The 27,343-nt window shown below is 43.5% G+C and overlaps 1 protein-coding gene across 6 annotated transcripts in view; it reads right to left on the bottom strand.

Moving 5' to 3' along the window:
- Window positions 1-27,343, bottom strand: part of LOC140212226 (adenosine kinase-like) — a 297,931-nt gene that overhangs the window by 5,990 nt on the left and 264,598 nt on the right. For all 6 annotated transcript variants that reach the window (XM_072282952.1, XM_072282954.1, XM_072282950.1 and 3 more), the window contains one exon: window positions 22,557-22,643. In XM_072282952.1, the coding sequence (XP_072139053.1) occupies window positions 22,557-22,643 (87 nt within the window). The remainder of the gene's footprint in view (window positions 1-22,556; window positions 22,644-27,343) is intronic.

Raw genomic sequence — 27,343 nt, forward strand, 5'->3', positions numbered from 1 at the left:
CATTGAGGAGTGTGGTAGAACAAAGGGATCTGGGAATGCAGGTCCATAATTCTTTGAAAGTGGAGTTACGGGTAGATAGGGTTGTAAAGAAAGCTTTTAGCACATTGACCTTCATAGATCAAAGTGTTGATGCAGGTGTTGGGTATAAGGTTGAAGTTGGTGAGGCCTAATCTGGAGTAGTGTGTGCAGTTTTGGTCATCTACCTAAAGGAAAGATGTAAATAAAATTGAAAGAGTACAAAGAACGTTCATAGGGGTATTGCTAGGTTTGAAGATTGAATAGGTTAGAACTTTATTCCCTAGAACATAGAAGATTGAAGGGAGATTTGATAGTGGTATACAGGTGTCCCCAGCTTTTCCAACGTTCGCTTTACAAAACCTCACTGTTATGAAAGTCCGACATTAGTTACCTATTTTCGCTAACAGGTGTTTTCACTGTTACGAAAAAAGGCAGCGCACGAAAAAAAAGGCAGCGTGCGATAAAAGGCAGCATATGAAAAAAAAAGCAGCGCACGCCCCAAGCAGCCGCTCTCCCCTGGATTCGGAACTGCATTCTCGCCGGCATTGCTTAAGCACGTGCCTGTGAGTAGCCGTTTGCAAGATGAGTTCTAAGGTATCGGAAAAGCCTGAAAGAGCTCGTAAGGGTGTTACACTTAGCGTAAAACTAGACATAATTAAGCGTTTCGATCGTGGTGAACGAAGTAAGGACAAAGTGAGTTTGGTTTGTGGAAGTTGACGAGGATGAGGTTGAAGAGGTTTTGGCATCCCATGACCAAGAACTGATAGATGAAGAGCTGATGCAATTGGAAGAGGAAAGGATAACAATCGAAACCAAATGCAATAGCCAATGGACCAAAAATGAAGTCGTCCAGGAACTGAACATGAAGCAACCATGTGAGATTTTCACTGCAATGATTAAGTACGACTTTAATTTTGAAAGGGTATGTCGGTTTAGGGCATATTTGCAAGATGGTTTGAGTGCTTACAAAGAACTGTATGATCTAAAAATGCGCGAGGCTAAGCAGTCAAGCATACTGTCGTTTTTCAAGCCTTCCACATCAGCCATGGCAGATGACGAACCTCGACCTTCGACATCGAGGCAGGCAGACATAGAAGATGACCTGCCTGCCCTGATCGACAACGAGATGACACCCCAGTGTCCCACCACCCCAACCCCCGGGCTGCGGACAGATACCGATCCGCAAAGAATGCAGCGGTAGCCGAGAGGCACTCAGCACATCTTTAAGAAAAAAGCCAAAACAAACAAGCTAATTAATTAGGTGCCGCCCGGCACATAAATGTCAGGCCAGATCAGAGGCGATTGCCGTTTGCGTCACCTCTGATCTGGGCCGACAATTATGTGCCGGGCAGCACCTAATTAATTAGCTTGTTTGTTTCGGCTTTTTTTCTTAAAGATGTGCTGAGTGTGTCCCGGCTACCACAGTACCCCTGCATTCTTCATGGATCGGTATTGGTTCGCTGCCTGGAGGGTGGGGGCCACTGCACCATCCCACTCTCCGACGACTCAGCGTAACACACCATCATCAGTGTGCTCGGCGCTGTCCCAATTCCAGTAAGTGATATTACACTGTACATACATTATTTCTACTTTATATAGGCTGTGTATTTTTAGGTGTTATTTGGTATGATTTGGCAGCTTCATAGCTTAAAGGTTACTGGAGAGCGCTTGCGCCGTGTTTTTGCCGAGAGCACTTGCGTGAGATTTTCGCTACGGAGAACAGTGAGGCAATGATTGTGGAAAAGTATTTCTACTTTATATAGGTTGTGTATTCATCATATCATTCCTGTTTTTACTATATGTTACTGTTATTTTAGGTTTTATGTGTTAGTTGGCATGATATCTTAGGTTATTTTTGGGTCTGCGAACACTCACAAATTTTTCCCATATAAATTAATTGTAATTGCTTCTTCGCTTTACGACATTCCGGCTTACTAACCGTTTCATAGGAACGCTCTACCTTCGGATGGCGGGGGAAACCTGTACAAAATTATGAGGGGTATACGTACATGGGTAAATACACACAGGCTTTTTCCAATGAGGTTGGGTGAGACTAGAACAGGTTATGGGTGAAAGGAGAAATGTTTGAGGGGAACATGAGGGGATGCTTCACTCAGAGAGTGGCGAGAGCACAGAATGAGCTATCAGCATAAATGGTGGATGCAACTTTGATTTCAATGTTTAAGAGACGTTTGGATAGGTACATGGATGAGAGGGGCATGGAGGATTATGGTCCGGATGCAGATCAATTGGACTAGACAGCTTAAATGGTTCGGTATGAACTAGATGGGCCAAGGGCCTGTTTTTGTGCTGTAGTTTTCTACGGCTTTACACTCTGTTCATGGACTTTTTGTCCCACTCACACCTGGGAGGAAACTACATAGCATCCACACCAGGACAACCATCTTCAAAAACAGTTGCTTTCTCACAAGCAGTAAGGCTGCTCAATACCTCCACCCACTTAATCCTCCCCTCCCCACCACAACAATTTCATCATTTCCTGTCAGTCACCTTATGTACAGACACTCCTATGCCTAGTGTCACTTTATGGACATACATCAATCTACGTATTTAAGCTATTTTATGCAATCATATTTATTGTGTTTTTTAAATATTATTATGTTCTTTACCTTTTTGGGTTTCTTTTTGTGCTGCATTGGAACTGAAGTAACAATTATTTTGTTTTCCTTTACATTTGTTTACTGGAAATGATATTACAGAATCTTGCAACTATACAGGTAATTGGTGAGGCCACATCTCGAGTACTGTGTGCAGTTCTGGTCTCCTTACTTGAGGAAGGATACACTGGCTTTGGAGATGGTGCAGAGGAGGTTCACCAGGTTGATTTCAGAGATGAGGGGGTTAGACTATGAGCAGAGATTGAGTGGCCTGGGACTGTATTCGCTGGTATTCAGAAGGATGAGAGGAGATCTTATAGAAACATATAAAATTATGAAAGGGATAGATAAGGCAGAGGCAGGAAAGTTGTTTCCACTAGCAGGTGAGAATAAACTAGGGGGTGTTGCCTCAAGATTCAGGGGAGTAACTTTAGGACGGAGATGAGGAGGAACTGCTTTTCCCAAAGAGTGGTGAACCTGTGGAATTTTCTGCTCAATGAGGCAGTGGAGGGTTAGGGTGGAGGGTACCTCAGTAAAAATATTTAAGACAAGGTTGGATAGATTTTTGCATAGTTGGGGAATTAAGGTTTATGGGGAAAAGGCAGGTAGATGAGTCCATGGTCAGATTAGTCATGACCTTATCGAATGGCAGTGCAGGCTTGATGGGCCAGATGGCCTACTCCTGCTCTATTTCTTATGTTCTCATATAAATCTTAGAACCTGAACAGCAGTGGCTGATGGAGGTCAGGGGAAAATGTGGTTGCCCACGACAGAAAGTTTAGTATAGTATCAGGATAGGCAGGAGATCGGTAAAGGGAAAGGAGAAACTGCTCATTTAAAATGCATTTATTTCAGTGTAAAAGACAGAACATAGAACAGCATAGAAACAGATCCTACAGCCCATGATGTCAGAATCAGAATCAGGTTTATTATCACTGGCACGTGTCGTGAAATTTGTTAACTTAGCAGCAGCAGTTCAATGCAATACATAATACAGAAGAAAAAATAAATAAGTAAATCAATTACAGGAGACATATATTGAATAGATTAAAAATCACGCAAAAAACAGAAATAATAAATATTAAAAAGATAGGTAGTGTTCAAGGGTTCAATGTCCATTTAGGAATCAGATGGCAGAGGGGAAGTATTGAACCGCTGAGTGTGTGCCTTCAGGCTTCTGTATCTCCTACCTGTTGGTAACAGTGAGAAAAGGGCATGCCCTGGGTGTTGGAGGTCCTTAATAATGGAAGCTCCCTTTCTGAGACACCACTCCTTGAAGATGTCCTGGGTACTTTGTAGGCTCGTACCCAAGATGGAGCCGACTAAACTTACAACCCTCTGCAGTTCTTTCAGTCCTATCCAGTAGCAACCCCCCCATATCAGACTATGATACTGCCTATCAGAATGCTCTCCATGGTATATCTATAGAAGTTTTTGAGTGTATTTGTTGACATACCAAATCTCTTCTAATGAAGTATAGTCACTGTCTTGCCTCCTTTATAACTACATCAACATGTTGAGACCTGGTTAGATCCTCAGAGATCTTGACACCCAGGAACTTGAAATTGCTCACTCTCTCTACTTCTGATCCCTCTATGAGGATAGGTGTGTGTTCCTTCCTACTACCCTTCCTGAAGTCCACAATCAGCTCTTTTGTCTTACTGGGGTTGAGTGCCAGGTTGTCGCTGTGACACCACTCCACTAGTTGCCATATCTCGCCCTTCAAGATTCAAAAAACTTTGGCAACACACATCAAAGTTGCTGGTGAACGCAGCAGGCCAGGCAGCATCTCTAGGAAGAGGTACAGTCCACGTTTCAGGCCAAGACCCTTCGTCAGGACTAACTGAAGGAAGAGCTAGTAAGAGATTTGAAATTGGGAGGGGGATGTGTGTTGCTTGAATTTCCAGCATCTGCAGAATTTCTCGTGTTTGCGTTCAAAAAACTTTACTGTCATTCTAACCATACATCAGGTCTGCAGGGCAGAATGAGACAGTGTTTCCCAGGACCAGTGCAATCATAACATAACAAACACAACAATAAATAATAAACATAACAATAAATAGTAAAACACAACAGCCACATGTCAGTTAAAATCAAGTTATAAGTGTCCAGTGCAAGTTAAAAGTGTCCAAAAGCAGAGTCAGATGGAGCAGCTATTTAGCAGTCTGACTGCCTGTGGGAGGAAGCTGTTTAGTAGCCTTGTGGTTTTAGTTTTGATGCTCCTGTAACGTTTGCCTGATGGCAGAAGAACAAATAGTTCATGGAGAGGGTGTGAGGGGTCTTTAATGATGTACCGTGTCTTCTGGAGGCATCGACTCTGAAAGAGGTCTTGGACAGAAGGTAGGGAGACCCCAATAACCTTCTCTGCTCCCCTAACCACCCTCTGCAAGGCTTTTTTGTTGACAGCACTGCAGCTGGGGTACCAGGTTGTGATGCAAAAGGTCAGCACACTCTCAACCACGCCTCTATGGAATGTAGTTAAGATGTTAGTGGGGAGTGATGCTTGTTTAAGCTTCCTCAGAAAGTGCAATCTCTGCTGGGCCCGTTTCACAATCCCAGTGGTGTTCCTGGACCAGGTGAGATTGTCCGAGATCTGCACCCCAAGGAACATAGAACATAGAGTAGTACAGCACAGTACAGGCCCTTCGGCCCACAATGGTGAGCCGACCCTCAAACCCTGCCTCCCATATAAGCCCCCACCTTAGATTCCTCCATATACCTGTCTAGTAGTCTCTTAAACTTCACAAGTATATCTGCCTCCACCACTGACTCAGGCAGTGCACTCCACGCACCAACCACTCTCTGAGTAAAAAACCTTCCTCTAATATCTCCCTTGAACTTGATGTTTTCCACTCTCTCCACTATGGAGCCGCTGATGCTGAGGGGTGTGTGCTCAGGCTGAGACCGTTTGAAATCGATGATCATCTCCTTGGTTTTGGTGTCATTAAGCATCAAGTTGTTATCGCTGCACCAGCTTCTCGGCACCATTTGAGATTCTACCAACAATGGTTGTATCATCAGCAAATTTATAGATGGTATTTGAGCTATGCCTAGCCACACTGTCATGGGTACAGAGAGAGTAGAGCAGTGGGCTAAGCACACACCCCTGAGGTGGACCAGTGTTGATCCTCAGTGAGGAGGAGATGTTATCACTAATCTGCACAGTTTGTGGTCTTCCGTTTAGGAAGCCGAGAATCCAATTACAGAGGGAGGTACAGAGACCCAAATTCTGCAACTTCTCAATCAGGATTGCGGGAATGATGGTATTAGATGCTGAGCTATAGTCGATGAACAGCACCCTGACAGGTGTTTGTGTTGTCCAGGTGGTCTAAAGCCGTGTGAAGGGCCATTGAGACTGCGTCTGCCGATGACCTATTGTGGCGATAGGCAAATTGCAATGGGCGCAGGTCCTTACTGAGGCAGGAGTTCAGTCTAGTCATGGCCAAACTTTCAAAGCATTTCATCACTGTAGATGTAAAGGCTACTGGGCAATAGTCATTACGGCAGCTCACATTATTCTTCTTAGGCACTTGTTGCCTTTTTGAAGCAAGTGGGAACTTCCGCCCATCACAGCGAGAGCTTGAAAATGTCCCTGAATACTCCCGCCAGTTGTTGGCACAGGGTTTCAGAGCCTTATCAGGTACTCCATCAGACCTTCCTCCTTGCGAGGGTTCACCCTCTTTTAAAGACAGCCTAACATCAGCCTCTGAGACAGAGATCACAGGGTCATCAGGTGCAGCAGGGATCTTCACAGCTGCAGTTATATTCTCCCTTTCAAAGTGGGCATAGAAGGCATTGAATTCATCTGGTAGTGAAGTATTGCTGCCATTCATGCTATTGGGTTTCGCTTTGCAGGAAGTAATGTCTTGCAAATCCTGCCAGAGTTTCATACATCCAATGTCGCCTCCAACCTCGTTCGAAATTGTCTCTTCGCCCTTGAAAAAGCCCTCTGCAAATCATATTTGGTTTTCTGGTACAGGCCTGGATTGCCAAACTTGAATGCCACAGGTTTAGCTTTCAGCAAATGACGTACCTCCTGGTTCATTCACAGTTTTTAGTTTGGGAATGTACAGTAGATCTTTGTAGGCACACACTTATCCACACAGGTTTTAATAAAGTCGGTAACAACTGCAGCATACTCATCCAGGTTCGAAGATGAATCCCTGAATACAGTCCAGTCCACTGATTCAAAGTAGTCTGATAAATGCTCCTGTGCTTCCCTTGTCCTACCTTCTTGGCCCTCAGTACTGGTGCTGTAGTCTTGTGTCAAACTAATTGAGCTAGCTAATTACACTAATCCCTTTAGCCTGCACATGGTCCCTATCCCTCCATTCTCTGCACACTCATGTTCCTATATAAGAGCCTGTGAACTACCTCCATTGCCACTCCTGTTGGTACATTCCAGGTACCTATCACTGTGTAAGAAAACATCTGTCCCTCTCACCTTCAATAAATTACCCTCTAGTACCTAACATTTCTACCATGGGAAAAAATTACCAGTTGTCGGCTCTACCTCGGCCTCCCATAATTTTATAAATTTATGTCAGATCTCCCCTCAGCCTCCATCGCTCCACATTCCAAGGGTGTACGTGTTAGTAAGTAGTGTAATCGGTCGCTTGGGTGAAGTGGGCTGAGCAGGCTCGTTGGGCTGGAAGGACCTGTACTATGCAGAATCTCTAAATAAATAAATAACGTTGAGTAAGAATGATAGGGTAATATTTATGTGTGATTTTAACATTGGCCTATAATGCAAAGGGCTAGGACAGGGTGGAATTTGTTACATGAGTCTAAGAAAGAGTCCTTGATAAATATACACAGTGGATTCTGATTAATTGCACCATCGGTTAATCGGAGCAGCTGCTTATTTTGGACAACTCTTTATATATATGAAAAAAAAAACAAAAACCAATCCAGAAAATAGCTGGGATTCCCTTCATTTATTTGGGACTCTATGCTACTTAATTGGGACAGGAGACTGTTGCCAAACAGTTTCTAACTAGAGTCAGTCACATGCGCTTATGTGGCCGTTAGAAACTACATAGTGCCTGGAGCGAGAAGTTTTTAAACAGTGATATTTGCGTTTTTGTCTTCAAAGAGCAACGGTTTTTATAGTCGCAGAGAAGTACAGCTCAGAAACAGGCTCTTTGGCTCATCTAGTCCATGCCAAAACCATTTAAACTGACTATTCCCATCGACCAGCACTGGTACCATAGCTCTCCATACCCCTATCCATGTATCTATCCAAACTTATCTTAAAAGTTGAAATTGAGCTTGCGTAGACCACTTGTGAGTGAAGAAGTTTTACCTCTTCTTCCCCTTAAACTTTTCACCTATCATGTTTAACCAATGATCTCTTGTAGTCCCATCCAACCTCAGTGGAAAAAGCCTGCTTGCATTTACCCTATCTATACCCCTTATAATTTTGTATCCCTCTTTCAAATCTCCTCTCAGTCTTCAATGTTCTGAAGAATACAGTCCTAACCTATACAATCTTTCCTCCGGACCTGGCAACAACCTTATAAATTTTCTCTGTACTCTTTCATTATGAACAGATGGACTGAGTATATTCAGGAATTGTTTGAAGACGATTGAAGTGAAAAACCAAAAAATAAGAACATTGAAGGTCCAAGTATTTTAAAATCTGAAGTTCATAATGCAATAAATAAGATGAAGAAAGGAAAGGCAGCAGGTCCTGATGAATTAGTGATAGAACAAATTATCACCCTTGAAGATTATGGAATTGAAAAACTTACTGATTTAATCAATGACATTTATGAGACTGGAATAATACCAGAAGAGCTGGAAAAAAAATCAATATTTATCACTCTTCCTAAGAAACCTGAAGCAATAGAATGTGAATTACACAAGACCATAAGTTTAATGAGTCATATCACCAAGATACCTAAGAATTTTGATGATAAGAGCTAAAAGTAAGATATAAGCTGAAATAGGTAAGGAACAATGTGGTTTTGTGAAAGACAAAGGTACAAGAAATACATAGAAACATAGAAAATAGGTGCAGGAGTAGGCCATTCGGCCCTTCGAGCCTGCGCCGCCATTTATTATGATCATGGCTGATCATCCAACTCAGAACCCTGCACCAGCCTTCCCTCCATACCCTCTGATCCCCCTAGCCACAAGGGCCATATCTAACTCCCTCTTAAATATAGCCAATGAACTGGCCTCAACTGTTTCCTGTGGCAGAGAATTCCACAGATTCACCACTCGCTGTGTGAAGAAGTTTTTCCTAATCTCAGTCCTAAAAGGCTTCGCCTTTATCCTCAAACCGTGACCCCTTGTGCTGGACTTCCCCAACATCGGGAACAATCTTCCTGCATCTAGCCTGTCCAATCCCTTTAGGATTTTATATGTTTCAATCAGATCCCCCATCAATCTTCTAAATTCCAACGAGTACAAGCCTAATTCATCCAGTCTTTCTTCATATGAAAGTCCTGCCATCCCAGGAATCAATCTGGTGAACCTTCTTTGTACTCCCTCTATGGCAAGGATGTCTTTCCTCAGATTAGGGGACCAAAACTGCACACAATACTCCAGGTGTGGTCTCACCAAGGCCTTGTACAACTGCAGTAGTACCTCCCTGCTCCTGTACTCGAATCCTCTTGCAATAAATGCCAGCATACCATTCGCCTTTTTCACCGCCTGCTGTACCTGCATGCCCACTTTCAATGACTGGTGTATAATGACACCCAGGTCTCGTTGCACCTCCCCTTTTCCTAATCAGCCACCATTCAGATAATAATCTGTTTTCCTATTTTTGCCACCAAAGTGGATAACTTCACATTTATCCACATTAAATTGCATCTGCCATGAGTTTGCCCACTCACCCAACCTATCCAAGTCACCCTGCATCCTCTTAGCATCCTCCTCACAGCTAACACCGCCGCCCAGCTTCGTGTCATCCGCAAACTTGGAGATGCTGCATTTAAATCCCTCATCCAAGTCATTAATATATATTGTAAACAACTGGGGTCCCAGCACTGAGCCTTGCGGTACCCCACTAGTCACCGCCTGCCATTCTGAAAAGGTCCCGTTTATTCCCACTCTTTGCTTCCTGTCTGCTAACCAATTCTCTATCCACATCAATACCTTACCCGCAATACCGTGTGCTTTAAGTTTGCACACTAATCTCCTGTGTGGGACCTTGTCAAAAGCCTTTTGAAAATCCAAATATACCACATCCACTGGTTCTCCCCTATCCACTCTACTAGTTACATCCTCAAAAAATTCTATGAGATTTGTCAGACATGATTTTCCTTTCACAAATCCATGCTGACTTTGTCCGATGATTTCACCGCTTTCCAAATGTGCTGTTATCACATCTTTGATAACTGATTCCAGCAGTTTCCCTACCACCGACGTTAGGCTAACCGGTCTATAATTCCCCGGTTTCTCTCTCCCTCCCTTTTTAAAAAGTGGGGTTACATTAGCCACCCTCCAATCCTCAGGAACTAGTCCAGAATCTAACGAGTTTTGAAAAATTATCACTAATGCATCCACTATTTCTTGGACTACTTCCTTAAGCACTCTGGGACGCAGACCATCTGGCCCTGGGGATTTATCTGCCTTTAATCCCTTCAATTTACCTAACACCACTTCCCTACTAACATGTATTTCGCTCAGTTCCTCCATCTCACTGGACCCTCTGTCCCCTACTATTTCTGGAAGATTATTTATGTCCTCCTTAGTGAAGACAGAACCAAGTAATTATTCAATTGGTCTGCCATGTCCTTGCTCCCCATAATCAATTCACCTGTTTCTGTCTGTAGGGGACCTACATTTGCCTTTACCAGTTTTTTCCTTTTTACATATCTATAAAAGCTTTTACAGTCAGTTTTTATGTTCCCTGTCAGTTTTCTCTCATAATCTTTTTTCCCCTTCCTAATTAAGCCCTTTGTCCTCCTCTGCTGAACTCTGAATTTCTCCCAGTCCTCAGGTGAGCCACTTTCTCTGGCTAATTTGTATGCTTCTTCTTTGGAATTGATACTATCCCTAATTGCTCTTGTCAGCCACGGGTGCACTACCTTCCTTGATTTATTCTTTTGCCAAACTGGGATGAACAATTGTTGTAGTTCATCCATGCAATCTTTAAATGCTTGCCATTGCATATTCACCGTCAATCCTTTAAGTGTCATTTGCCAGTCTAACTTAGTTAATTCACGTCTCATACCTTCAAAGTTACCCCTCTTTAAGTTCAGAACCTTTGTTTCTGAATTAACTATGTCACTCCCCATCTTAATGAAGAATTCCACCATATTATGGTCACTCTTACCCAAGGGGCCTCTCACGACAAGATTGCTAATTAACTCTTCCTCATTGCTCAAAACCCAGTCTAGAATAGCCTGCTCTCTAGTTGGTTCCTCGACATGTTGGTTCAAAAAACCATCCCGCATACATCCCAAGAAATGCTCTTCCTCAGCACCTTTACCAATTTGGTTCACCCAATCTACATGTAGATTGAAGTCACCCATTATAACTGCTGTTCCTTTATTGCACAAATTTCTAATTTCCTGTTTAATACCATCTCCGACCTCACTACTACTGTTAGGTGGCCTGTACACAACTCCCGCCAGCGTCTTCTGCCCCTTAGTGTTATGCAGCTCTACCCATATCGATTCCACATTCTCCCGGCTTATGTCCTTCCTTTCTATTGCGTTAATCTCCTCTTTAACCAGCAATGCCACCCCACCTCCTTTTCTTTCATGTCTATCCCTCCTGAATATTGAATATCTCTGAACGTTGAGCTCCCATCCTTGGTCACCCTGGAGCCATGTCTCTGTGATCCCAACTATATCATAATCATTAATAATAATCTGCACTTTCAATTCATCCACCTTGTTACGAATGCTCCTTGAATTGACACACAAAGCCTTCAGGCGCTCTTTTACAACTCTCTTAGCCCTTATACAATTATGTTGAAAAGTGGCCCTTTTTGATGCTTGCCCTGGATTTGTCGGCCTGCCACTTTTACTTTTCTCCTTACTACTTTTTGCTTCTACCCTCACTTTACACCCCTCTGTCTCTCTGCACTGGTTCCCATCCCCCTGTTGTGAACTAACCTCCTCTCGCCTAGCCTCTTTAATTTGAATCCCACCCCCCAACCATTCTAGTTTAAAGTCACCTCAGTAGCCCTCGCTAATCTCCCTGCCAGGATATTGGTCCCCCTAGAATTCAAGTGTAACCCGCCCTTTTTGTACAGGTTACGCCTGCGCCAAAAGAGGTCCCAATGATCCAAAAACTTGAATCCCTGCCTCCTGCTCCAATCCCTCAGCCACGCATTTATCCTCCACCTCATCGCATTCCTACTCTCACTGTCACGTGGCACAGGCAGTAATCCCGAGATTACTACCTTTGCGGTCCTTTTTCTCAACTCCCTTCCTAGCTCCCTATATTCTCCTTTCAGGACCTCTTCCCTTTTCCTACCTATGTCATTGGTACCTATATGTACCACGACCTCTGGCTCCTCACCCTCCCACTTCAGGATATCTTGGACACGATCAGAGATATCCCGGACCCTGGCACCAGGGAGGCAAACTACCATCCGGGTCTCTGGACTGCGTCCACAGAATCGCCTTTCTGCCCCCTTACTATCGAGTCCCCTATCACAACTGCCCTCCTCTTCCTTTCCCTACCCTTCTGAGCTACAGGGCCGGACTCTGTGCCGGAGGCACGGCCACCGTCGCTTCCCCAGGGTAAGCTGTCCCCCCCAACAGTACTCAAACAGGAGTACCTATTGTTAAGGGGCACAGCCACTGGGGTACTCTCTATTACCTGACTCTTCCCCTTCCCCCTCCTAACCGTGACCCACTGGTCTGCCTCCCGTGGCCCCGGTGTGACCACCTGCCTATAACTCCTCTCTATCAACTCCTCACTCTCCCTGACCAGACAAAGGTCCTCGAGCTGCAGCTCCAGTTCCGTAACGCGGTCCCTTGGGAGCTGCATCTTGATGCACTTGGTGCAGATGTGGACGTCCAGGAGGCTTGGAGACTCCAGGGCCTCCCACATCCGACACCGAGAACAACAAACTGCCCTCACACTCATACTGTCCCTCTCCTCAAATAACAACAGAAAATGAATGCCAAACCTTCCTCGCCTCGCCCGTTTCCGCCTAAGCCCGGTGAGCCGAAGCCCTTAAGCCTTCACTCTGCCCCCGGCTCACTCCGCCACTGGCAAACTCCGCTGCCCGCTGTATGAGGCTCCGTTCCTTTTAAATCTTCCGCGCTTCACTACCCGACATCACACGCCTGAGCAGTCCCGCCTCTCTGAACGCCGATGGAGAAAAAAAACCGGAAAATTTCAAAAATGTCTTTCTCCGCACTCCCGCTCCGACTCTCAGACTTCCTTCTTCGAATCCAATACGATATTGATGTTAACGATACTATCAGAACGAGCTATTCAAGTGCAAAAGGATTTGTTTGTTTGTTTTATCGACTATATAAAAGCATTTGATAAAGTGAAGCACAATAAGTTATTTGAAATATTACAGGAAATTCTAGAACTAGGTTCGAAAGACCTCTGCCTAATCAGAAATCTGTACTGGGAACAAACTGCTGCTGTAAGAATAGATGGAGTAGTGAGTCAGTTTACGAAAATCAAGAGAGGCATTAGACAAGGGTGTGTTTTCTCCCCCGATTTGTTTAATGTGTATAGTGAAACAATATTACAAAAAATAAGAGACATCTTGGGAATCAAAGTTGGCGGTGAAAACATTAATACTTTCAGATATGCAGATGACACTGTGTTAATTGCAAGTACAGTGGAAGAACTGCAAAACTTAATTGATATAATTGTTGAAGAAAATGCAAAAATGGGTCTATCTATCAATTGCAAAAAGACAGAATGTATGGTGATATCCAAAAAGAAGGATAATCCTATCTGCAGGCTGAGAATAAACGGGGAAGACATAAAACAAGTACAGAACTTTTGCTACTTAGGAAGCTGGGTGAGATCAGATGGCAGGTGCGACATGCACATCAAAAGAAGAATAGGGATGGCAAAAGACACCTTTATGAGAATGAAGAGTATACTGACCAACACTAAACTAGGCATGACAACCCGCCTCAGAGTACTGAAATGTTGCGTTTATCCAGTTATGTTATATGGCTCAGAATGTTGGACAATATCTAGTAACATGAGGAAACGAATTGAAGCAGCGGAGATGTGGTTTTTGAGGAGGATGCAAAGAATATCATGGACGAAACAAATCTCTATCGAGGATGTCATGAACAGAGCAAGCATAAAAAGAGAAATAATGTATGAGATCATGAAAAGGCAACATAACTTCATTGGACATGTAATTAGGAAATAGGAGTTAGAATGCACAATAATTATGGGAAAGATTGAAGGGAAGAGGAAGACAAAGACAAATGATGATGGAGACAACAGCCAGAGAATTGGAAATGAATACCAATGAATTGATCCACTTGACCCGAAACAGGAGTGTGTGGGCCATGGCAGTCAAAGTTCAAACTGGGCAAGGCACCTGATGATGATGATGACTCTTTCAACATGGTTTACATCTTTCCTGTAGGTAGATGACCAAAACTGCACACAGTACTCTAAAATAGGCCTCACCAACATCTAATACAACTTCAACATAACATCCCACCTCCTGTATGCAATACAGGTCGACCTTCACTAATCTGGCACCATTGGGACCTGAGGAGTGCTGGATTAGTGAAAATGCCGAATTACAGAAGGATCACATTAAGCAATAGCTAACCTTCACTAATCCGGCACCATTGGAACCTGAGGTGTGCCGGATTATCGAAGGAACTGGATTACAAGTAGTCAGATTCGTGAAGGTCAGCCTGTAATTTGATATATGAAGGAAGGCCAATGTGCCAAAAGCTTTCTTTATGATCCTAACTACCTGTGACACCACTTTGAATGGACTTTTATTCCCAGATCCCTGTGTTCTACCACACTCCCCAGTTACTGTGTAAGACATACCCCGGTTGGTCCTACTGAATTGCAACACCTCACACTTGTCTGCATTAAATTCCATCTGCCATTTTACAGCCCATTTTTCCAGCTGATGCAGATTCCTCTGCAAGCCATGATAGTCTTCCTCACTGTCCATTACATCACCAATCTTGGCGTCACCCGCAAATATCCTGATCCAGTTAACCACGTTATCATCCAGATCATTGATATAGATGACAAACAACAAAGGATCCAGCACTGATCCCTGTGGCACATCACTAGTCCCAGGCCTCCAGTTAGAGAGGCAACAGCCTACTACCACTCTCTGGCTCCTCCCACAAAGTCAATGTCTAATGAAATTTGCTACCTCACCCTGAATGCCGAGCAACTGAACCTTCTTGGCCAGCCTCTGACATGGGACCTTATCAAATGCCTTACTAAAGTCTACATAGACAACATCCACTGCCTTACCTTCATTCACCTTCCTGGTAACATCCTTGAAAAACTCTATAAGATTAGTTAGATATGACCTACCATGCATGAAGCCATGTTGACTATAACTTAATCAGTCCATGTATATCCAAATAGACCCCGCATAGCGCTTAATGAATGAACCTGTACATCAGTACAGCAGCAACACGTTGCAGCAGCAGAGGAGGCAACCGGGACCAGGCTGTGGATCCTCCTTTAACTTTGGCTTCTTTTTCAACTAAGCGTTGAGATTTGGCTGCCTTTTCTTAAGTTTCCTCTCATGAAGCAGTTTTCGGTAGCAGGAAATCATGTCACGAATACTTTTCTTTGCATTATTGCTTTGCTCCCAGTCAGGATCATTATCGATGAACTGGTCCATGATTTGTGCGATTGTGGTGGTGCCAGTTGCTGTTTCACATCCATGCTAATGCTTTTCCTAGAGGTACTACCCTCACTGAAAGTTGCAGGCCATTTCTCAGACATTACAGGTGGAAGAAAAAGGAATAAACTGATGAGGAAGCAAGGATGTTGACACACATGGGAAGGCAGAGAGTGAACTAATACGTGATAGGCTGTGAGTGGCTTAGAGCGTATGTCAAGCGCTTTCTTTGGCTGATTGAATGTTTACTGTAATGGAGGCCGCTCCAGAAGTTGAAGTGTTGTTTAGAATGAATTTTTGCTGTTCAAAAAATTCCAATAAAGAATTGAATGACCTTGTCGTAATGAATCAGCGCTATGTAGGGTAGCGTTATGCCGGGCCTGAGTGCACTTATATATCTGGTCCCTTAGAATACCTTCCAATAACTTTTCCACAACTGATATCAGATTTACCAGCCTATAATTTCCTGGTTTATGTTTAGAGTCTTCTTTTAAACAGTGGGACAACATTGGCTATCCGCCATTTCTCTGGTATCTCCCCTGTCACAAAGGATGATTTAAATATCTCTGCTAGGGCCCCGGCAATTTCTGCACTTGCCTCCTGCAGGGTGTGAGGAAATACCTTGTCAGGCCCTGGGGATTTATCCACCTCCTCCTCTGTAATCTGTACTGTAGTGGTCGCCAACCCGTCGATTGCAATCGACCGGTCGATCTTTGAGACTTCCCCAGTAGATCCCGAAAAAAATCAAAAATAAACACACAAATACTGTTGTAATGTGAGCATTATAAAAATAAGTAATACTAATTAGGATAATGGTAATATAGCAATACTTTTGCTACTGAAAGCTGTTTGTAAAGAGAAATTGTTTCCGGGTTGCGGGGTTTTAGTTCCGTTCTTTCTGCCCAGTACGCATGTGTGTAGTTCCCGTCATGCACCACGTTTTCAGCGTAGCCTGTGCTGCATCAAAGTGACCAATTAGATTAGATAATGTACAGACTGTTGCTAACATCAATATACAGCACTTGCTCGTGATATCCTGATAGCATGTCGGAGGCTCCACAAAAGAAGGCGAAAACGTACAAATTCCATCCAGAATGGGAAGAGGAATTTCTATTTACCTTGGTGAAAGACAAGTGTGTATGTATGTTGTGCCACCAAACACAGGCACTAACTAAAAGAGGGAATCTGGAGCGGCACCACAACACCAACCACCAGGAATTTAAAGACACCTACCCCTCAAAGAGTGCAATTTGTGCCGGGAAAGTTGAGGAGCTGAAATCTGGGTTGAAGGCCCAGCAATCGTTTTTCACAAAACGTGCTGCTCAAAATAAGGATGCTATTGAAGCATCATTTCGTGTAAGTCACCTTTTGGCTAAACACAAGAAGCCTTTTACAGATGGTGATTTATTCAAGGAAGCAATGGCCATTACCGCAGAGACTAATTTTTAATGACTTTAAAAACAAAAGCGACATCACAACCGCAATACATAATATACTGCTTGGCCCTGCAACAGTGACAAGGAGGGTAGAGTCACTTTCAGAGTTTATGGATCAACTTATCACTCTGTGAATATTTTTCACTACAGTTCAATGAATCCCTGGATGTAATGCAAACAGCTCAGCTTGTATTTGTCAGAATGGCTTTCCAGGATTTTACAACAAAGGAGGACTTCCTCACTCTTTTGCAATTAAAGGAGAGAACAAGAGGTGAGGATATTTACAATGAGTTTAAAAAATGTCTGTGAAAATGACATCCCCATTCATAAACTGGTGGCAATTACTATTGATGGGGCCCCAGCAATGCACGGTGTGCGCGTTGGTTTTATAGCACTAAAAGTCAGTACCTACTTCGGGTCAACTTATCTAAGTGAAATTGCATTTTCACAGATGAAAATTATTAAACCTAAGTACAGGAGCTCTTACTGACAGACACCTCACAGACTGTCTCAGACTGGCTGTCTGTAGTTATCAGCCAAATTTCAGGGAACTAGCAGAAAGTATTCAGCCCTAGTCATCACACTGAATGCAACAGTCAATTTTTATTCATTTATTTTTTGTGCTGAAATAAAATTAAATAATGTAACTTAGAATTAAAGGTGTGAAGTATTGTAATATTCTTAAAGAAAGACAGCTATGACCTGTTTGATATGCTAGTTAGTGTTTTCTTGTTTGAATTAATTTGAAAGTTTGACAAAAGTATTTTGTGTAATTCAAATACAATTAGCTCAAATAAAAGACCTCAAATTGGAAGTACAATCTGAGCTGTTTTTTCTCTAAACGATTTAGTAGGTAGATCTTTCCTTTCACTAAGGTCGAGGTAGGGGATCTTGGGCTTAAAAAGGTTGGTGACCACTACTGTACAATGTCCATGAAATTGATGCTGCTTTGCCTCATTTCTATAGACTCCATGTCTATCTCCTGAGTAAATCAGATGCAAAGAATTCATTTAAGATCTCCCCCAGCTGCTTTGGCTCCACACATGGATTACCATTCTGGCATTCAAGAGGACCAATTTCGTCCCTTGCAATTCTTTTGCTCTTAACATATCTGTAGAATCCCTTAGGATTCTTCTTCATCTTGTCTGCTAGAGCAACTTCATGCTTTCTTTAAGCCTTCCTGATTTATTTCTTATACTCCATAGGCACCTCATGTGTTCCTGCTTTTGTCTCTTCCATTATCCAGGGCTTCAGTATCTCTTGAAAACCAAGGTTCCCTACACTTATTATCTTTACCTTTTATTCTGACAGGCGCACACAAGGTTTGTACTCTCAAAATTTCGTTTTTGAAGGTCTCCTACTTACCAAGTAGACCTTTGCCAGAAAACAGCCTTTCCCAATCCACACTTGCTAGATCATTTCTGATACCATCAAAATTGGTCCTTCTCCAATTTAGACTGTCAACCTGCGAACCAGACCTATCTTTTTCCAAATTTACTTTGAAACTAACAGCATCGTGGTCACTGGATGCAAAGTGTTCCCCTGCACAAACCTCTGTCATCTGCTCCGTCTCATTCACTGATAGTTGGTGAGAAATAAGCAATAAGACAATTTTGAACTGTTTTCCTCATTGCAGTTTTAAGCATTCAGGCTTGCAGTTGCCAGAAATGGCTGGGAGTGAAAACATAACAATTTTACTTCAACAATTTAGGAACTATGAAGAATTTGAAGGTACCAACAATTATCTTAAATGTCACAATGAAAATGAAGATTTTGAGGATACAAATCATCGAAATAATTTTATGAAGGAAGTCCATTATCCAGGTGTTCATTCTGATTTTGTTTATCTACTGTAAATCAAAAGAACACAGCAGTGTACACGGGATGAATTCCTCTATCAATAACTATTAGAAATAAATACAGTTTTACACTATTGTAGTAGTATTGGTAGTGTTCTAATTTGTTCTGTATTTCATTTAAATGCATAATTTTTTACTCAGTTAAATGGTAGGTTGTCTTATTGATACCTTACTAACTATTTCCATGAAACTTTGGCTGATTGGGGTAGCCACTTACTTGGGCCAAAATGTACTGGTTCGGATTTATCCTAATTAACTGGAATGCACTGTATAGGTACATGGTTTGGAAAGGTTTAGAAGGTTATGGGCCAAATATGGGCATATGGAACTAGCTTGGATAGAGCATCTGGGACAGCATGGACCAGTTGGATCAATGTTTCCCTGTATCTTATTTTTAAGTCAGTAATATTCATTAAGCAAGGGAAGATTCGATCAAAAACAAGAGAAAATCTGCAGATGCTGGAAATTCAAGCAATGCACACAAAATGCTGGAGGAACTCAGCAGGTCAGGCAGCACCTATGGTAAAAAGTACAGTTGATGTTTTGTGCCAAGACCCCTTATCAGGATTGGAGAAAAAAAGAGACGAGGTAGGCCTTTTTATTCTAACGCCTCATCTTTTTTCTCCAATCCTGATGAAGGGTCCTGCCCTGAAATGCAACTGTACTCTTTTCCATAGATGCTTCCTAGCCTGCTGAGTTCCTCCAGTATTTTGTGAAGATTGGATCAATGGAGAACAGAGATAATTTCACACAAAACCAAACCATAATACTGGGTGTATTTTTTTTCCTCAGAAATTTTCTCCTATGCAGATTAAGTTTTCTGAGTTTTGTTGAGTTTACATTTATATTTCAAATCACAATTTGATAAATATATAAACTTCATGTTTGCTTACTGCACCAGTTCTCCAAGTGCCTCATTCATCACCACAATGGTGATGTGAGTTGATCTCACTGTCACTCATTCTATTGTCTGGCACTTTCCAAATCCTGTTAATATGAAAATTACATAAAAGTCTGTAATACTTCAAATGTTGCCTTGAGCAAGCCCAGAAGGCAGGAATGTGCTGACTCATGAAAAGCTGTACCGCTGTTGGCTGCAGAGAAAGACAATCCAAGTCAATCTGATCGATGTTGTTCATTGTTCCCATTTGAAGTTCGGAGATGAGTCTAACTGAGCTCTCTACAAATGTCTCCTCTTCTTGAATTCTTTGACAAACACAGTGAAAACCACGATGATGATGTTTAACCATAGTTCTATATAAATTTATCATTTTCTCTTTATTTTGGTTATGACTTTTTTGAGATACAGCGTGGAACAGGCCCTTCTGGCCATGCTGCCTAGCAACCCCCGATTTAAACCTAGCCCAACCAGGGGACAATTTACAATGACCAATTAACCTACCAACCAGTATGTTTTTAGACTGTGAGAGGAAACCAGAGGACCCGGAGGAAACCAAAATAAATGAATTAGCACAGATAAGATTTACACTGTTTATTAATGGTCCCCAATGTAATAAATCACTTAATAGTTTATATATTCAAGAGAGTTCTATGTGTAGTTAATTTGTAAATTAATCTTGAGTTTTTCACAAAGTTATATTCTTAACTTATAATTTACTTAATAACAGGGATATTTACCTCCAACAAAGTCATCATCGGCTTCATTTGTATTGACAATGTCATCTTGTTTAATATCCAGGACAGGATAAGCAGTCACATTATTCTTCTATAATCTATTCTTGCGGATTCTTTTTTGCCTCATCGTTTCCTGTCACTAGTTGTAACAATTTACATATCCCCAGCTTTCTTACACCCTGATTCTTTCAGTTTCTTCCTTTTCAGTGTAGGTGCATTCCTGTTACAAACCCATTGACTCTCACAGCAGCCTTGACTGTATCTCTTCCCAACCTACCAGTTGTGAAAACGCTATTCCCTTCTCACAGTTCCTCTGTATCCATCACATCTGTTCTCAGGATGTGACTTTCCATTCTGGAATATCTAGAAGTCCTATTTTTTATTCAAAAAACAGCATTTCCCTTCCACCACCATCAATACGGCCCCTCATCTGTCACTCTGCTTTTCCCGCACATCTGCCCTCACCCCATCTTTCCGCTGTTGTTATAGGGATATTCTCCTTGCCCCTACCTACCACCCCAAGAGTCTCCGTATCCAGCACATCATTCTCCATAACTCCTGCCATCTCCAACAGGATCCTATCATAAAGCACATCTCCTCCCCACACCACTACCCCACCCCGCTTTCCACAAGGATCGCTCTCTAGGTGACTCCCTTGTCCACTCGTCCCTGCTCACTCATCTCCCTCCTGACACATTTCTGTCACCATGACAAGTGCTACATTTGTCCCTACATCTCCTCCCTCACTGCTAAATTTGTTGAAGTCACCTATTGTATTCAATGCTCCCAGTGTGGCCTCCTCTACATCAGCAAACCCCGACGAAGATTGGGAGACCGTTTTGATGAGGACTTTCAAGTGTCCAGCACAAGACAGGATCTCCATGTGGGCGCTCATTCCAATTCAATTTCCTATTCCCTTTCTGACATGGCCTTCTCTACTGCTGATGAGGCCAACTGCAGACTGAAGGAGCAACACCTCCTGTTCTGTCTGAGTAACCTCCAACCTGACGGCACGAACATTGATTTCTCCAACTTCTAGTAACCACTTCCTATTTTACCTCTCCCCTTTTCTCTTTTCCCATTCCCCATTTTGGCTATCCTCTCACCCCTTTTCCTCGCCATCATGACTTGCCATCACCTCTCTCTGGTCCCCCTTCTCCTTCCCTTTCTCCGATGGTCCACTCTCCTCTCCTATCAGGTTCCTTCTTCTCTAGCTCTTTACCTCTTCCACTTACCCCTCTCAACTTTATACTACATCCTCCTTCCCCCACTCACTCATATTCCCCCCTCACCTGCCAGCTTGTACTCCTTCCCCTCCCCTACCATTTTACTCTGGCTTTTGTCCCCTTACTTTCTAGTCCTGATGAAAGGTCTCAGCACAAAATATCAACTGTTTATTCTGCTCCATGGATGCTGTCTGACCTACTGGGTTCCTCCAGCATTTTATTTGCATTGCTCAAGATCTGTAGCATCTGCAAAATCTCTTCCTCACCACCCCCAATAAAAAGGCTGATGTTATACTTTACAACCATTCATCCCTCTAATCAGAAAATCTGTTTATACCAGAGCTGTATCACATATTGTCAGTGATTCCCCTTAATCTAATGTCATTTACAATTCCTAAATACAAATACAAATCTTACCCCCGAGGGGCAGAGCAAAGTGATGATGGCGCTAAACGGCAACTCCTTTGCTTGCATCTTCAGAAACAGCATTTCTATCTTTGATATCTCTTTTTTCCCTTTTCTTTTGAAGACCCTAATTTAGAGTTACACTCTGACTTCGGCTCCTTGTGGGAATGGGACCCACTCTCAGTGCCTCACGACCGGGCACTTTTTGATATCCCAAGCACACGGCCTGGAAAACTAGCACACCTTCAGGGTGCCGGATTTTTGTAGCTGATTCAAGATCAGTGCCCCCGACTGAGGTGTTATGGGAGAACACAGGACATTGGGAGCAGCAGGTTAGCTGCCGTGGGCTGTGTGTCCAGAGACCTAAGCCCTTTTGGGGCTGACCCTCTGGGAGCAGAGTTTCGAAAAAGTGACGCAACAGACTTTTAACATCATAAATCAGCGAGTTGTTTGTTATGTCTCCCCTCTCGCTGTATAACGGGGACATCTTTTTCCCTTATTAGGGAGGGAGAGAGTCTGTGGTATGTGGAATTACCAAGAATTTACTTAATAACAGAGATATTTACCTCCAACAAAGGCATCACCAGCTCCATTTGTATCGACAATGTCATCTTGTTTAATATCCAAGACAGGATAAGCAGTCACATTATCAGCTGTGGGGAAAGCAAATCATGCATACATGTGAATTTCTGCCAAGTATTACGGTGTAAAATAGTAATAATAACAAAGACTGATTTTAAAAAGCTAATACTGCTCTGATACACAAAATAGTGCAAGATGGCTTAAATTAATATGTTTACTTTTATTTAACTCTTTTATAGGCAGAACAGTCCTGCCTTTGTACAATGATACAAAACACAGAAAATTCAATAAGTAACTCGTTGGTTTTGCAATATAATTCCAGAAGAGAAATTTGATTCTGAACTGAGAAGGTATGACTATACACCTCTAATGCATTACAAATGCCATAAGGACTATTTAATTGGAGGGAAAATGGTATTACAGTACAGTGCAAAGGTCTTAGGCACATATATAAAGCTTGGGTGCTTAAAAGTTTTGCACAGTACTATAATTGTCAATGCGGAGTGTAGGGCAAGTTTGTAAATCTGGCAGGAGCAAATGATGTTGGGAATAGCATGGGTGGAGCGCTGCAGGAGGGGTGTGGAGCAGGTGGCAGAGAAAGAGTGCCAGGGGCTGGGGATGGGGGTGGCACAGGTGCAGACACTCTCGGCCCTGTGAGACTACGTAAGGTAATTTGATTCTGAGCAATTGGTTTATTGGACTGTGTAGTCATCAACATCTTTGCTACTGGATATATATGTGCTTAAGACTTTTGCATAGTAGTGTCGTTGCATACATCTTAATGTTTATTACAATTATAACTGAGAAATTCTCAAGGACTCCACAAAGCTGCTTCATTTCAGTTTATCCGCAAACAATCTATTAGTCCTGGCCAAAAGCTGTAGCAGTGGGGAATGAGCATTCAGGATGGCACTGAGAATCCTGAATGTATCAGAAGCACACAGAGGCACTGCATTAATGGCAGATCCTGCACCCCGCCTCACCATCCCATCTACACCACCTACACCTTGTGCTCCAGCTGTGCTAGAGCCTGCTGTTTCCACTCTGATCTCAGTACCTGTGAAATCAAGTCACCTACAATCCTAAGAAGGATAACTGGGATGCAAATTTATTAAAGCAACACACATAAAAGTTGCTGGTGAACGCAGCAGGCCAGGCAGCATCTCTAGGAAGAGGTGCAGTCGACGTTTCAGGCCGAAACCCTTCGTCAGGACTAATTGAAGGAAGAGTGAGTAAGGGATTTGAAAGTTGGAGGGGGAGGGGAGATCCAAAATGATAGGAGAAGACAGGAGGGGGAGGGATGGAGCCAAGAGCTGGACAGGTGATAGGCAAAAGGGATACGAGAGGATCATGGGACAGGAGGTCCGGGAAGAAAGTCGGGGGGGGGGGGGACCCAGAGGATGGGCAAGGGGTATATTCAGAGGGACAGAGGGAGAAAAAGGAGAGTGAGAGAAAGAATGTGTGCATAAAAATAAGTAACAGATGGGGTACGAGGGGGAGGTGGGGCATTAGCGGAAGTTAGAGAAGTCGATGTTCATGCCATCAGGTTGGAGGCTACCCAGACGGAATATAAGGTGTTGTTCCTCCAACCTGAGTGTGGCTTCATCTTTACAGTAGAGGAGGCCGTGGATAGACATGTCAGAATGGGAATGGGATGTGGAATTAAAATGTGTGGCCACTGGGAGATCCTGCTTTTTCTGGCGGACAGAGCGTAGGTGTTCAGCAAAGCGGTCTCCCAGTCTGCGTCAGGTCTCGCCAATATATAAAAGGCCACATCGGGAGCACCGGACGCAGTATATCACCCCAGCCGACTCACAGGTGAAGTGTTGCCTCACCTGGAAGGACTGTTTGGGGCACTGAATGGTGGTAAGGGAGGAAGCACTTGTTCCGCTTACACGGATAAGTGCCAGGAGGGAGATCAGTGGGGAGGGATGGGGGGGACGAATGGACAAGGGAGTAGCGTAGGGAGCGATCCCTGTGGAATGTAGAGAGAGGGGCGGAGGGAAAGATGTGCTTAGTGGTGGGATCCCGTTGGAGGTGGCGGAAGTTACGGAGAATAATATGTTGGACCCGGAGGCTGGTGGAGTGTGGTAGGTGAGGACCAGGGGAACCCTATTCCTAGTGGGGTGGTGGGAGGATGGAGTGAGAGCAGATGTACGTGAAATGGGGGAGATGCGTTTAACAGCAGAGTTGATAGTGGAGGAAGGGAAGCCCCTTTCTTTAAAAAAGGAAGACATCTCCCTCGTCCTAGAATGAAAAGCCTCATCCTGAGAGCAGATGCGGCGGAGACGGAGGAATTGCGAGAAGGGGATGGCGTTTTTGCAAGAGACAGGATGAGAAGAGGAATAGTCCAGATAGCTGTGAGAGTCAGTAGGTTTATAGTAGATATCAGTGGATAAGCTGTCTCCAGAGACAGAGACAGAAAGATCTAGAAAGGGGAGGGAGGTGTCGAAAATGGACCAGGTAAACTTGAGGGCAGGGTGAAAGTTGGAGGCAAAGTTAATAAAGTCAACGAGCTCTGCATGCGTGCAGGAAGCAGCGCCAATGCAGTCGTCGATGTAGCGAAGGAACAGTGGGGGACAGATACCAGAATAGGCACGGAACATAGATTGTTCCACAAAGCCAACAAAAAGGCAGGCATAGCTAGGACCCATACGGATGCCCATAGCTACACCTTTAGTTTGGAGGAAGTGGGAGGAGCCAAAGGAGAAATTATTAAGAGTAAGGACTAATTCCGCTAGACGGAGCAGAGTAGTGGTAGAGGGGAACTGATTAGGTCTGGAATCCAAAAAGAAGCGTTGAGCTTTGAGACCTTCCTGATGGGGGATGGAAGTATATAGGGACTGGACATTCATGGTGAAAATAAAGCGGTGGGGGCCAGGGAACTTAAAATCATCGAAAAGTTCAAGAGCGTGAGAAGTGTCACGAACATAGGTAGGAAGGGATTGAACAAGGGGGGATAAAACCGTGTCGAGGTATGCAGAAACGAGTTCGCTCCTTTGCTTGCAGCTTCAGAAACTGCTCTATTTCCATCTTTAATATCTCCATTTTTCCCTTTCAGGTTTCCTTTGAAGACCCTGACCTGGAGTTACACGCCAGTTATGGTTCTTTGCAGGAATGGGACCTGTTCTTGGGTTTTCACAACTGGCTGTTGTTTGGCACGCCAAGGCCTCGGCCTAAGAGCTCTGCTCACCTTTGGTGGACCGAGTTTCCATGGCTCTGGAGATGGGGGGATCGAAGGTCGATGTCTGAGCAAAAGACTGGTATGTCATGGGAGATGGAAGGTCTAAGGCTGTGTGCCCAGAGACCTGAGATCTTTGGGCACAGAGCTCGGAAAAAACGATGCAATGAACTTTTAACATCATAAACCAGCGAGTTGTTTGTTATGTCTCCCCTCTCGCTATGAAACAGAGACACCTCTTTCTCCCTTATTTGGGGGGGGGGGAGAAGAGAGAGAGAGGAGAGAGGAGAGAGGAGAGAGAGAGAGAGAGAGAGAAAGAAAGAAAGAAACCAAAACCGTAGTATGTTGAATGCTGGGTGAACAATGTAGTCTGGAGTACCGCAAGTTTGTGGCTTTGCTGTCGCCTTGCTCACGCTTCAGTGTTCAGTGGTGGGTGCCAATGCTTTTTTTTGCCAGTGGGGGAGGGGGATTGTTGCTTGCTGCCGCTTACGCGCGGGAGGGAGGGGAGCTGGGGGGGACTTAGGGGTTCTAACATTTACCTGTTATTCATTCTTTGGGGGTACTCCTCTGTTTTTGTGGATGGTTGCGAAGAAAAAGCATTTCAGGATTTATATTGTATACATTTTCCTGACATTAAATGTACCTTTGAAACCCTGATATAATTCACTCTGCAGTTCGAGAGGGAGAATCTAAAATCAGATGTATCAGTATTACAGTGGAATAAAGGGAATTACAGAGGCAAGAGAGAGGAGCTTGGCACGGGACATAAGCAAGGATGAGGGCAGAGGAGCAATGGCTAGAGTTTCTGGGAGCAATTCCGAAGATGGAAGGATAGATACATCCCATTGAAGAAATATTCTAAAGGGAGGATGAGTCAACTTTGGCTAACAAGGGAAGTCAAAGACAGCATAATAGCAAAAGAGTGGGCATAGAATATAATAAAAATTAATGTGAAGCTAGAGGATTGGGAAGCTTTTAAAAAACAACCGAAGGCAACTAAGAAAGCAATAGGAAAGGAAAGTTTAAGATCTAGTTTAAGATGGCACTAGTGAAGCAAATCAATGACTTGCTGGCAGCAAAAACAACTATTAATTACTGTATTAATCACACATTTTCTCAAAAACTATCACTATGATCAATAGCCTGTAACTTCCCTTTTGGAGTTGAGCTTTTGAACCACCTGTACAAACTGGCATTTTTGCAGTGTAAACTGAAACTTGAATGTGCAGAACGATTATGGCATGGTGTGTACAGGCTGAATCAAGGCGGTGTGTACAGGCTGAATCAAGGCGGTGTGTTCTAGGCCCAAAAGCGGGGAACAAGACAATGCTTGGCTGCTGGAGAGGACTGGAAGGTGATTCGAAATGGCAGAACCAAGGTGAGGCAGAGTCAAGAATGGAGGAGAGGACTTTACCCATGATAGAGTGAGCCGTATTCACTACATTTTGTGGAATTTTCCATTCAAGGGCATCGATATTTCTATACCTGGCAGTGATGCAGCCAGTCAGCATGGTTTCCTTAAAGGGCTATTTTGCCTGACAAGCCTGTTGGAATTCTTTGAGGAAATAACAGGCAGGATAGACAAAAATG

Source organism: Mobula birostris, chromosome 18 (genome assembly GCF_030028105.1).
Source record: "Mobula birostris isolate sMobBir1 chromosome 18, sMobBir1.hap1, whole genome shotgun sequence".
Lineage (NCBI taxonomy): Eukaryota > Metazoa > Chordata > Chondrichthyes > Myliobatiformes > Myliobatidae > Mobula > Mobula birostris.